Source organism: Thermobia domestica, chromosome 6 (genome assembly GCF_964235325.1).
Source record: "Thermobia domestica chromosome 6, izTheDome1.hap1.1, whole genome shotgun sequence".
NCBI lineage: Eukaryota > Metazoa > Arthropoda > Insecta > Zygentoma > Lepismatidae > Thermobia > Thermobia domestica.
In genome coordinates this window covers 286,323,015-286,337,731 of record NC_137459.1, presented here as the reverse complement: position 1 = coordinate 286,337,731, position 14,717 = coordinate 286,323,015, and the positions used below count along the sequence as shown (strand labels likewise).

At 36.7% G+C, this 14,717-nt stretch overlaps 1 protein-coding gene across 3 annotated transcripts in view; it reads right to left on the bottom strand.

Annotated features, from left to right (window-relative positions):
- The window catches only part of wash (WASH complex subunit washout), a 109,446-nt gene that overhangs the window by 74,028 nt on the left and 20,701 nt on the right, over positions 1 to 14,717 (bottom strand). For all 3 annotated transcript variants that reach the window (XM_081762865.1, XM_081762863.1, XM_081762864.1), the window contains 2 exons: positions 13,053 to 13,310; positions 1,345 to 1,488 (listed from right to left, as the gene is read on the bottom strand). In XM_081762865.1, coding sequence (XP_081618991.1) covers positions 1,345 to 1,488; positions 13,053 to 13,286 — 378 coding nt within the window. In that variant the 5' untranslated portion in view covers positions 13,287 to 13,310. The remainder of the gene's footprint in view (positions 1 to 1,344; positions 1,489 to 13,052; positions 13,311 to 14,717) is intronic.

Here is a 14,717-nt window from a genome sequence, read left to right as displayed (position 1 = left end):
TGGGGTGTAGAAGATGTCCCATATAAATAACATGGGAAAGATTTTTCAGTTCCCCATAAAACCTCTCTACAGCTGGAAATTTTTATTTTTTAGCGATTTACTTAGTTAACGCTAACAAAAACGTATAAGCATACCGAATTTCAAGTTTTTATTCCAATTCCAAGTACCTAAAACATGAGATTATAGGTCCAAAAAAAAGGCCCATTTAAATAACGTGGGGAAATTTTTCATCCCCTCTTTAGACCCCTAAAAATTAAAAATATAGACTTTTGGCAATTTTCCTGTAGATTGGTTCCGGAAAGCTACAATCATGCCAAATTTGATAATTGTAGCCCTACAGGAAGTGCTCAATAATTTATGTCAGCTCATGTAGTTTTATATATAGTTAAGATATGGCCACCACCGTGACTAGGCTCCACCTAATATTGCCTTTATGGGATTCGCATGAGATCGAACAATACTGTTACATGTGACACAAACATTAGCACCACTGCTGCAACAAAAATTTGTGTTAAACAGAAAGAATTAGAACACATCGAAGGGAAAAGAAGTTTTTGTGTTCTCATTTGTGTCTCCAGTACTAAAATTGACTGTATGATCTGTCATAAGTAATATTACTTGCAAAGTTTAAGTTTTGTGTGGACAATGATGTATACTGATCACACGCACAATAAAATAAGCTGACTGTGTAGAATGCCTGATGCATACTTCCTTCTAACTAGTATGTATTCAATAAATACAACAGAATTCTTAACAATTGATAACGATGGTTATTATATTGTTTCTCACTCCTATTCTACAACATTGTGAAATAATATACAGATAAAAACTCCCTCCTTCTCATATTGTAGGATTATGGGGAGGATAGACTATGCGTGCATACATTCAAGACCTTCGTCAGGCACATACAGGTGATGTCAGACCGGTTTTATTCCGGTTCGTCCCAGGTGAACCCTGGAACCACAATGTAGATGAAAGTATGATCAAGAAAAGGTCAGACACCACCAGTCATGGAATTCGGGTCGTTCGGTAGTAGGTAAACGCCTAACTGACAACAACAACAACAAAAAGCAATGAAAAATACAACACTTCACGAAAATTAAAATAAAATTACACGGCACTGCATAGTGCAATGATCTGATAAAATATTTAATTGGGTAACGCATGATCAATACGTAAATTAAACAGCTTTTTAACTGCCCAATGATATTTGCTTTATACCGAAGAGAAAAAAAAAGTGCACAGGAAATCAAAACTGAGATCACACGCCACCATATACTATTCACCAAAGGTGAAAGTTTCTTATTGGCAAACTAACAAGTTTCTCATCAAAGTATAACTTACTTGAAGAACTTTTCCTTCGATGGGAGGATGTCTTGTCTTGATTTTTGCAGGCCGGTGTTCAAACCGCATCGGAGAGTTTACATCAAAAATTGATCTGTAATCTCTATGATGCTCTGTGGCTGGATATTTGGCACTCGAAAATACCTAAAAAATAAATATTCATCGTGTCTGACTTCATAAATGAAAATATTTAGAAGGCATATTGACAATTTTAAAAGTGTCACATCTCAACGCAAACAGTAACATTCAAAATGAAACGCAATATTTGTTAAATTTCCTACGAACAACAAGGAATACAAATATTAATAAAGTAGTGCAAGCTTAATATATAGGGTGACTGGTAATTTGACCTATTCTTTGAAAGAAGTTATTTGGAACAAATCTGGAACAATACAATAGCAATCAATTCGGAACAAATTCGTTCCTATGAACAGGAGGTCGGAAATCAGTAGTTTCCAAGTAATTTGATTATTTTTTATTTTTTTTTAAAGACTTGCAGACTTACAACCAAAAACAGCAAATTGTTAACAAATTACTCCAAATTACAGTCAGACACGAATGGATCCATAATCGCAAATCGCGGTAGTATTAAAAACTTTATATCAGATCGAATAACTAGAAAAACGTTACGACATTTGCTATACAAGTTGCTAAACTAACTATCTCATTTCATTAGCTTCCCACAAAAATACAAATGTTGTCAAGTTTCGAAAGAGTTACGACAGAAAAACAACACACAACGCGCTGTAGAATTAATTTGGATTTGATTCGTAAGTTCACTTGAACGTGAGAAATTTGTCAGTGTAGAGAAATAAACGGGAAACAATTGCAAACTAATCAAGATTAATGAAACAAATCAAAAATAAACGTACAAATCTAGTTTGGACTGCCCCCTTCACTGTGTATTCAAACACGCAGCTTACACGTACTTCAGCCACTCTCACAATGAAAGTGTGTCTTTATGTGCTGGGTGGATGCAAAGATTCTTTCAACTCTTTTACACATGTTACCGGTATGTAGTTCCCAAGATTCTTCATGTGACCCCAAATTTAGAAGTTACATATCGTTAAATCCGGACTTCGCGGCGGCCATGATATCAAACCATCTCCACAAACATTCAAATCCACGAAACCGGTTACTCACGAAACATGAAAGTTTCTTACAGTAGTACTTCATTTATTGCAGCCCATAAAAATATAGAAGACACGCTTTTCTATCTGCCGCAAAACCTGACTTGTATAGCACGCTTTTAAGAGAGAAAATGACCATGTTGCTGAGCATGTGATACTAACCACAAGAAGAGACATTGTTTAATAGCATGATGGCTGTCCAGTTCACTTTTACCGAGGCGTACAACAGTACCTGGACGAACAATTATCCATTTAGATGGGTCGGTGGAGGTGGCTACGGCAGGTGCGAAGTCCGGATTTATGGTCTTGTGACTTCTACATTTGGAGCCACAGGAAAGATGTTGCATACTGCATACCGGTAGTATCCGTAGAAGAGTGGAAGTACGGGATCTTAGCAGCAGCAGCCCAGTATATAAAAGACATGCTCTCAACGCAAGTGACAGTGACTTAAGTACGTAAGCTGCGTGTTAGAATAATCAACCAGAGGAGGCAATTCAAACAAGTTTTGTAACTTGTAAGCGTATTTTCGATTTGATTCATTAAACGTGATTACTTTGCAACTTTTACCATTTATTTCTCTACACTGACAACTTCCTCACGCTCAAGTGAATTTACGAATATAATTCAAATTAGTGTTATAGCGCGTTGTGTTGTTTTCTTGTCTAACTCTTGCGAAACTTGACAACATTTGTACGTTTGTGGAAAGTTTATGAAATGACGTAGTCATGTTAGCAATTTGTGCGCTAAGTGTCTTGACATTTTGAGTTATCCGCTTTGATATAAAGGAAACTTTTAAAAATAATACCACAATTTGCGATTTCTCAAACATTTATGTTTGACTTCCTGGTGTTTTTTGGCACTTTTTTTTTTTTAAATAATACTACTTAATTCGTCAGATATGAGAAAAAGTATCAATTTTGTGGTTAGATTAGAGTAGTTTGTTTGCTATTTTTGGTTGTAAATAGACCCCCCCCCCAAAAAAAAAAAACCTGCAAATTGCTCTGAAATAACTGATTTACAACCCCTGATTGATACGGATAAATTTGTTTCAAATTAGTTGTAGAATAACCTCTTTCAAGGAATAGGTTAAATTACCAGTCACCCTGTATACAAAAATGTTACCAAAATAATTGAAGAACACTAGCAGTTTGCAACACGAGAGATGTGTGACACATCAAGAGTTGTGAAAACACTGAGAAGGTATGTGCAGCGTTTGGCCGTTGTTAGAGGTGTGTCTGCAGTGCGTGAGGCAGGATAGAATAGAGAGGGAGCAGGCGGTGATGATGCAAAATGATAAGACCTCGACGAATTTCAAATAGACCAAATTGTAGATAAGCGATTAATTGGTAACAAAAGTATCTAAGGCAGCCAGTGTGTTAGACATATCGCGAGCAACAATGTCTAAGGTGATAATGAAATACAGAACACAAAGCAGGAAGACATCGATGACCAGTAATAGTGGGCGGAAAAGAAGCCTCAGTGAGATGAATCACCGAACACTGAAACCAATTCTCACCAAAGACTGGACACTAAATGGGGCAAAAGTAACCGTGAAACTCAGCAAACAGTCTATTGCGACAATCAGAGACCAACGTAAATTCCAAATCTAACCATCCGAGGTCGGCTTGCTATTTGCAAACCGCTCATCACCGCCGACAACACTTTAGGGAAGGAAAATTCTACTAAGATAGAAAGTGAACCATCGATAATTGGAAATTGTGTAATATGATCTGATGAGTTCCCTTTCAGAGAATTTCCAATAACAGGCAGTGTTTATGTATGGCTGACTCCAAAAGAAGCTCTCCATACCGTAAAACATGGCGATGGCTCTATTATAATTTCTTGGTATTCTGTGAGTTCTGTCATTACACTCACAGGACACATCACTGCCAATGCTACATTTTAGGTGACTACGTTTCCCGATGGTTCAGATATTATTTCCATCGATTCACACAATTTCCCAAGATAATAATTCTCCAATTCACATTGCTGGAGCTTGTGACACGTGTTTTCATAAACATCGGGATGAAATACAATATCCGAATTCCGCCCAATCCACAGCCCTCCACATTATTGAACACTTTTGGAGAGTTCTGAAACTGAACTCTCTGGATCAAATATTCTCCTCCATTTTCGCTGACAGAACTGAGTGCTGCACTGCATAAGGAATGGTACAATATCCCTCTGGAAATCATTCACTATGCAGCATTCGCTTCCATTCCACCACGAATTTGTTCACAGGCTAACAATAGTCCAACGCCGTGTTAGGTAAGTCGCATATCCTTCTGGTGTTTTCATTATTTTGATAACCGTCTGTGAATATATACAAGCTGATGCTATGTGCAGTCAGTTTCGCAAAATGACTAGACCTTAATTACTACTCTGTACGCTCCCAGTACAAGGTATTTTTTATAAGTTTATATTTCTCGAAACGTACAAAATAAATAAGCTACAATTCATGAAGCTAAGATCACGTAAAATACAAGTGTAGCGTTTGATGCTTACAATTTACACCTAAGTGCTTATATGCGATATTAGAATTTTAATTTTACAAATGAAAATTAAATTAGTTCGATTACAGTGTAAAAAATAGTATACTTTTAATAGTTTTGTTCGAAGTTTCTTAAAAAAAAGTCTGCAGTGTAAAAGATTTAAATGTTTTTGAATATCCACATATTAATTTTAATAAAACAGTCTTTTATTGATCGAGTAAATTAAGAACAACGACTAATTTTGCTGTTTTAATGGACTGATTAGGATTTAGATTTCTGGACTTTCAGCAGGTATGGCCAAGTAAGTCCGTCACGTATGAGGGATGACGTCCCTCGGCTATCACACTGCACGGGAAACTGGGAAAGAAAAAGGAAAGGGGAAGAAAGGAAGCAGTCTCGAAAAATTATGTTAGGTACAATCCCGGTATTTGCCTGGTGTGAATGAGGAAAATCAAGGAAAACATCACTCAGGATAACTGGCCTGAAAAAGTGTTACACTTCTTCGGCTTTTTCGAACCCGGGACCGCTCACACAAAAGGCGAGGGCGTTAGCGATTGCGCTATGCGGGGTTAATGAGTTGGGTCAATTTTATTCTGTTAAAATAATAAACGCCCTAATTACAATATTTGAGCTCATAAATTAAGTCATTGCATCAATAACTATAAATACTTGGTCGAAAAAGTATAGAAGCTTTTTCAGATAAGTCATGTTGAGCGAAGTTTTACTGAGTTTTCCTCATTCACGCCAGCCAAATGCTGTGATTATACCTACTATAATGGTCCCAGATTACTTCCTTCTTTCCCTATTCCTTTCTTTCTCTCCAATTCCTCGGGTAGTGTGATCGACGAAAAACGTCATCCCTCATACATGACGAACAAACATGGCTATTAATGCCGAAAGCCCAGAAATTTAATTCCTGATTCTAACTATGTAAATTCCTTAGTTTGACCGTTTTAGGACGTAAAACTACTACATAGTAATTTAGAAGAATTTTTTTACTTCATTAGATCTTTGATAAATTTGTGGAATATCTATGAACAGAAAACATATGTGGAAAGAACCAAATACTGTAAATATAAGCATAGACTTCAGCTGACTGGTAAACTTGCTTACATGAGGTGTGGTAATAAATTAAAGATATGTACAGAAAATACGTTTCATTCTCTTACAACGAACTTAGTTGCATATTTTCATTATTGAGGCATTTTATTTTTCATACAATACTTAATACTTTTCCTGAAGCTTAAGAATTATTTCCAGAGATATAAAAAATTAACTTTGTGAGACTATCTTCTGTGTACAGATAAAATCCAAACGGAACTAAACTTTGATGGGACTTCAGAGATTATCTTACATTGAACTTTCTACTGAAAATTAATAGTTATAACGAAGCATGTGCTTTTGTTCCTAGTAAGTTTACATTATTCATCTGAAATATTAAAATACCGCAGCGTAAAATTCGTACATTAAAATATCATTTTATTACAGTTATCACTATTATATTAGCACTATACGAAATTTTATGTAGTCACAATACATTCAGCTGTCCTGTAAAGAGAAGGCAGCTACAAATAATACTATATTATCATGTGACATAAATGAAGTTCAGTACAAGCGTGCAAGCCTTTTCATTTTGTGTTCAGCGTAGTTATCTTACTGTAGCGAACAACTACAATATCAATATCTTACATGAAAATAATGATAATAATATGTGTGTGTTCAAATATTGTATTTAAATCCATCTTTCAAAAATTAGGTAATGGAATTCCAAAAACGAAACTGAACTAACCCTTAAGAGATCCGGGGTTTTGGGGCTATTTTTTAGACTTTCAGTCAAGCAGCTACTGCATCGTCACTACTTATCCTAGGATCATGGTTCATACCTCATTCTCTTCAGAATGGAGCTGACTTTCAAATGATACCACTTGCATGCTCATACCATATACCAGGAGCGGGAAATATGATGTCAAAGGGAAAATTTCGGAGGTAATTTTTTTTCTCGCACTTTGGGCCCCCTGGACCGACCCTGTGTGAACGTAGCCATCTAAAAAAAAACTGATAAATAGTACTTGGTATACTGAATGTGTGTGCCAAATTTTAAGTTTCTATCTTGAATACCAAGGGCGGGAGAAATTTTATCAAAAATTCCCACCATGCCCCAAATTACCGTAAAACACCATGATCTCAGGTAAAAAATTTCCTGAGACATCCCTAATTACCCTAGGGTCACGTTTCGCCCATCATTCTCTTCAGAATAGAACTGCCTTTCAGGCGGTATGACTCACGTGTCTTCATCACGTATCTAAGGCGGGAAAATGAGGAAAAACGGGATTTTTTGGGTCTAAATATCATTTTTTTTACTTTTAGCCCCCTGGACCCCCCCTGTTTTAACGCAGAGATCTGGAAAAAAATCTGGTAAATACTACTCGGTGGGCTGAATGTTTATGCACAATTCCAATTTTCCAGGTGCAAGAGTAAGTCCGCCAAAAACAAATATACCGACAATGTCCCATATTCCCGTATACAGAGGGAAATGTTTAAACATTCCCTGAGACATCCCTAATTACCCTAGGGTCATGTTTCGCCCATCATTCTCTTCAGAATATAACTGCCTTTCAGGCGGTACCATTCACTTGTCCCTATTATGTATCTAAGGCGGGAAAATCCCGTGAAAGGGATTTTTGGTAAAAATTTCCCTTTTTCAACGTTTAGCCCCTCTGTACCCTCCTGTTTTAACGTAGAAATCTGAAAAAAAAATCTGGTAAATACTACTCGGTGGACTGAATGTTTGTGCACAATTTCAATCTTCTAGGTGCAAAAATAAGCCAGCACAAAAATAGTACCGAAAATGTCCAAAATTCCCCTATACAGAAGTATATTTTGATAAAAATTCCCTAACACTTCCCTAATTACCCTAGGGCCGTGTGTCGCACATCATTCTCTTCAGAATAGAACTGCCTTTCAGGCGGTACCATTCACTTGTCTCCATCATGTATCTAAGGCGGGAAAATGAGGTAAAACGGGATTTTTGGGTAAAAATATCCCTTTTTTCAACTTTTTGACCCTCTGGATACCCCCCCCCCCCCTGTTTTAACGCAGAAATCTGAAGAAAAGAACTGGTAAATACTACTCGGTGGACTGCATGTTTGTGCAAAATTTCAATCTTCTACGTGCAAAAATAAGCCCGCCAAAAATACTTTACATAAACCCCCCCCCCAAAAAGTATTACACGAAAATATAAATTTTAGACTTATGACGTCATCACCTCCTATGTCTCGACACAGGAAGGTGTGAAACCATCCGTAATGTCTTCTGTAATGCCTCTGGACTTGAAAAACAAACAAAAACGGACGAAAAAGCTCAAATAGGAGTGTTATAACGCAATGTACCATGAAACACCCCGTATGGTACAAATTGTACCATGAGATCCCCAAAGGGCTAAGCAAGAATACCAGCAGAGCGCTCAATACGCAAATTGCAATTAGATACACTACGTCTGTGGGACTGATCACAAGCTGCCATTCCTCGGTCCTTTAAATCTCAACTTACGAAGACAACTCTATGTGAAAAGAACTAATAAACCTGACATTATGCTACCGACAAATCATGAGCTTTCCAGCTTTATGAACTATCGACAATACACTTTATAGAATGACGAATTTGGAGGTTCGCTTCATTGTAATGCCTCTGAACACACCGTTTTTAATACTTTTAAATTCTACATTAAACAGTGATCATGCAAACACTTTATCAAAAGCAAATGTTAACGGAAAAACGACAGTTTAACGGCTTAGAAATGTTTTTGGACTTCATCAACGGCACCAAGAAATCTAATAAATCTAATAGAAGTGACTTATGCACGAAGTGCATAACTTAGTAGACAGGCAGCTCAGACTATTGCACATAGTGGGTTCTGAGGGCAAAATGTTAGTGATAGGTACGAAGGCTAAGATTACAATATGTACATTCCAATGTTAAGCGTTTGGAGCTGTATATATATTTACCATTCCTTAACGACACGATCAGTAATTATGGTTAGCGTACGCGCCTTTGCCGCGGGAGAGACTGGTTCGATTCTGGGTGGGGCCTCATGTGGTTCCGATCCAACGTTGAGCTGTATGTCCACGTCTCATATAGACACAATGTTGGAACGGACGCTAAACTCCAAATCGATCGGCAAAAGAACCAACGATTAAAATGGTGGGATCAAATTCTTCCATTCGTGACCTTTAAGGCAGTGCAAAATTTGGTAAAGATTGTTCAAAAGCTTAGAAATCTTTGTGATCATTAATTGCACATCCTCCCCCCGAATTTTTTTATATATGAATGTTACCTACATGGTGGTATAATTTTAACAAAAGCTGATTTATATCACTTTTATAATGTACTGAAAGAACTAAAATTTCTGATTTTTTTTTTAATTTTTATTTTTTAAATAGTAGTTTAAGATACTGAACCCAGTGAAACTGGTTTTAAACATATCCACCCACTTAGTCACGAGAAAAATTACCTTCAAGTTCGAATCCCAGTAGTAAAAGTACACACCCTTGGATACATTTTTAACTAAAGTTTTTATAAAGACGTGACTCCAATGTACCTACACTTAAACATGCATGTCCGTGGGGATCCTTTATAGATTTATATATATATATAAATAAAAGATATAAAAGATCTCGAATGCTGGATATAAATAAGTATAAATATCCCAAACTTGAAGTAATTTTTCTCGTGATCCCATGGACGAATATGTTTTAGAATAGTTTTATTGAAATACACATCATCAAATTAGTATAAAAACGAAATTACATATTTATACAAAAGTGGGTATTTTTTACTAGTGCTTTGACTTTTAACTAGATATCTACTGCGCGGGAGTTACAACAAAATTTGCGTTCTCCACGAAAATAATTTTCTTTCTTAATAAAGTCAATTGGAGACATTACAACATATACTGAAAGAACATTAACAATAGCCGCTTTTAATTTTTAACATAGTATTTCCTTTCTTTTCTTGTTGAGATTATTGTTTCCCACGGCATGTGCTGTTGTAGGCACTCAAGTTGTTGTGAAGTGGAAGATGCGACGGGAGAGAAATGCTCGCCGACTGTGTCAGTTGTAGAATGAGGGAGGAAAAGGAGGAGAGGAAATTAACCCCCGAAGACTCGCATAGCGGGGAAAAGACCGAAGGTGTGTTTAAGTTGGTACTACTATTCGGAAACGCGCCACAGGTTCATGGCCAGCTGCGACTGTTCTTTGAACCCTCCCCTGCCACTCCATTATGAAATAAACCTTGTTCATTGCCTCTACGACGATTAGAGAGCTGTATTGTTTGTTTTCGGTCGTTTCCACCCAGTGCGAGTTCTCGCGTCACAACATTGTACAGTCTTTTCCTGCTTGTGTAAGACATTGTAACTGGGACCCATTCATCAAGCTCGAAATGCTGAGACTCCATTGGAATCCTGGAACTTAATTTTTCCAGATGATGTTCTTGCGAAGATACTACACTATACCAATATTTGGATTAATGGGCATAGAAAAGAATTTTCTAGAGAACGAGATGCTAAAGATCCTAGATTTGCCAGAGCTAAATGCTCTCAATTGGTCTTCTTTCTTTGACTGGTCTTTTGAAATGTAACCATACCAATTTGAGGTATCTACGGGCAAGTAATGGGACAAGCGTAGAAAGGTTCAATTGACCATGTCCTTGAGCAGGTTTCAATTTCTGTTGCGAGCATTACACTTTGACGATGTCGCAAACCGTAAAGAAAGGAAGAGTTTGGACAATTTAGCGGAGATTAGAGAATTATTTGACGGATTTGTAGAAAGGTGCAAGGCAAACTACTCACCAAGTGAATGTCTAACATTGATGAATCCTTGGAACCCTTTCGTGGGAAATGCAAGTTTAGGCAATATATTCCAAACAAGCTGGCCAAATATGGCTTGAAATTATTCGTGCTAGCACGGTGTTCCTGTACCTTTTACTCACACAGCATGGAATTGTACAGTGGTAAGTAGCCAAATGGCCCCTTTTAAGTTGATAACAGCGCCAAGAGTAGTTGAAAGACTGATCCAACCCATTTCTAATAGTGGACGTAATATAACAACCGGCAACTGGTACACGTCTATACCTCTCGCAGAAGCGCTTCTAATAGATCACAATTTAACTCTCGTGGGTATTCACCGCAAGAAAAAAAGTATTAAATACTTCAATATATATACCTTAAATCAAAAAAAAAAAAAAAAAAAAAAATATTATATTAGCATTTTCTACGCGTTACAATATTGTTATTATTGGAATCGGTATAAAAGAGCGGTGCGAGTTCTTGCGTTATAAAAGTAGTGTGAGTTCTCTCGGGTTAAAGAGAAGATTTAAAAGTATGAAATATACAGAAGCTAACGCAAACTACGGTAGATATTACCTGCGATCTCTTATCATAAAAATATACGTATACACAAGGAGGATGATGGTTTTGTTTCTGAATTTTCTTACTAAGATATGGACGAATTCAGAAAGCTTTTGTAACTCAACAAAAGTAAAAGTCAACAAGAGATATTTCTCCTGAAATATACAGTGTGTACATAAAGTCTGCGTACATAGGGAATTCTAAAATTTTTCTTTTTCTAGATTGAATCATGGCTCTGTCTAAAGAAGAACGAGTCTGAGTTGGTATTGTTAAATGAAATGAAATGAAATCTGTCAGTTTTACGTCCCACGGTTATGCCGGTTAGGCTAAAGGAGACGGTGATTATGAGAAATGAATGAAATGGTGGAATGAAGAAAGTGGTAGGAAACGGGACAACCCCGAGAAAACCCACGAGCACGGTGTTTGTCCACCACAAAGTCCACACGGCGCGAGCTGGGATTGAACCAGGGACCCCAAGCACCGGAGGTGAATGCTCTACCACTGAGCCACCGTGCCCCCTGGTATTGTTAAGTGGACAAGACGGATGGTCATATCGCAAAATTGGGAAGAAACACCTTCGACACCCTCATCGTCAACCTATTTGTTTTACTGCCGTCGGGAAATTAATCACCAAGTTTAAAGAAATAGGCAGTGTGTTGGACAAACCCATTCATTCTATCGAGTAATTCAGACATATTCCATCGAGTTTATCTTAATCTTGCAAAGCGCATCAAATTATGCATTGAACAGCACGGAAATCATGTTGAAAATAATATTCATTAATATTAAACTGCCTAAAATGTGCTTTTTCCCATGTACTCAGACTTTATGGACACCCAGAATATATAGTGGTTCATCAACTAAAAAGATGAACTGTTAATTCTGATGCTGCTAACTGTCCTAACAGGTATCCGTATGATATTACGTGAGAAGACAAAAGGGCATGATCTGTGTGTGTGTTTAAGTTTTAAAATACAACAAGTGTGTCTAGTTGTAGAATTGCATGGCAGTTTTTAAGAACTGGTGTGCTTCTGAAGGAGAACCACGGAGGACTTCGACAAAGAACCAAAATAATGGACACGTAATGGTTTAAACACATTAGAAAATAAAGTGATTAAGAGGCGCTACAGTACAAATAAGTGCTGATCACATTTACCATCTGGGAATTTCCACTCAAATACTTGCTCTATTTGAAAATCCCTGTTACTTAAATCCAAGGGATCCTGAAACGAATTTATTTCATTTGTTTTGTTAAGCATTATAGTAAATAAAAATATGCCTAAACCAGCCAATACTATCTATGGCTTAGCACGCTTATACATATTTCTCATTATTACATAATGTAAAAAGAACAAATTTTGCAAAAACTATAAGAATGTAAATGTTCGTAAAGAGCATGATTTCGTAATAAATGTGCTGCACATTAATCCCATACAACTGTCCCTAAATAAAGAACTAAACAAGTCGGGAACAAGTACGCACCTTCTAAAGTCTTCTTGATTTTCTTTTTCTTTTTTTCCTCCTGACTTAAATTTAGCAAAAACGGATCTCACTTATTCTGCGTCTAATTCTCTCCTTTACGGGCGTAAAGTTTTGAACGTTCCAAAAATATACTTAAACTAAACGTAAAGTTTTGAACATTCTACAATTATACTGAAAGTAAAATTATCTAACTTTTCTTACTTTGGTAGCTTTGTTGCTTCCAGTTAGTTTGTTCACTTTGGCTTTAACTACTGCTGTTCTCTGTTGAAGATTTTGTAACTTGGTCTTGTTTTCAGTTATTCGCGATCCTATCCTATTAAATATGTCTTTGACAACTTGGTCCAAGTAGTCCAAAGCGTCTGCTATTTGAAGAATCGTCTCCTCTTGCCTTAGATCTTGTTGAATCACTGGTACTTCATACATTTGATGTCCCATCTTGAATTTTCTGGGAATAAGTGCCTGTGAATAAAAGACAATTTGTACATTGTAACACATAATAAGTGGTGTTATGGTGTCTCTATGGATCTGCCTCATAGAGTGGACATAATTTCACTACCATGATACTTTAAAGTCTTTATTAGCTACTTGATTTCACCCAATAGTTAAAATGGGAAAACATAAATACTTAAAATTCAGTAGATGATTTTGTATTGTCATAGCGAAATTTAATTAAAGGTACGGCACACAACAGTAACTTCCTCGTTCAACTGTCATTAGTTTCAAGATTCAGATCAATCCTAAACAAAACTGATCACTTAAATATGATTTTCAGAAAAAAATATTGTTCTCAATATGTCTGTGATTAGCAAGTATTGGTCACAGTCAGGTCGTGTCCTTATCTTATCAAAGGTAAACACTCTAGGGCTTATAATCAGTACAAATTAAAATGTAGGAATCTTCTGTTTGTGTACTTCTTATCCTTTATTAAAAAAAGAAAAAATAACAGAACATCAGCAGAAAGAAAAAGTTGTGCTGTAAAAAAGTGAAAAAACGATGCATCCTGCAACAAAAAGGAAATATTTCCAACAATGAAAAACTTCTTGGCTACATGGTTGGGGTTCTTTTTCGGGCAAGATATTCGGGTTTCAACCTAGTAGGAATACATGTGATACCCACGTTAAATAATAGAATTAAGTTAGTTGTAGCCTAAGCACTGAAAAGGAACATAAATTCCAACAAACTCTCGCTCTCGAGACATCAGTCCAGTCGACAAGCCAACAAGTGGAAAATCAATATAAACCAATACCAATGTCTTACTCCACGATCTTGAATAGAATCCCGGAACCACAAAATTATTAGAAAAGACTGTCCATGTATCTCAAATTACCATCGTTCATCACATTCATCAACTTGGATCTCGGTTTCATTCTAAAGACAGAGAAATATGAACCATAAACCTAAGTCAATTAAGGTGTAAGCAGGAACTTCAGAGGATTTTAAAGTTTTTTTTATTTTTTATTTTTATTTTTATTTTTTTTTTTTTTTTTAGATTTTTCAAAATAGCAGGATGTGGATCCAACTACATTTCATACTTTAATACCTAACCATATTTCAATAAAACTTCGGATGAACGGGATCTCCCACCTATCTGTGCTCTAAAGCATCCAGGGTTCAATCAGGTATTGTTAGTAGCGAACGGACAATCATCGCGAAGATCGCGTCGCACAGAAGAGGCTCATTTCCATCACACTATCTCATTTCCAACTGAGGTGGATTGGAAGATCATGTTATATTACGCCTTTTATCATCTCGAAGAAACTCGTAAAGTTCAGTGGCCAAACGCTGCGAACGTGTCTTCGTCACACAGCAGTATCACCTCTGATGTCAGATGTCCTTGGTATGATTTCAAAGAACGTGACCTTAGTC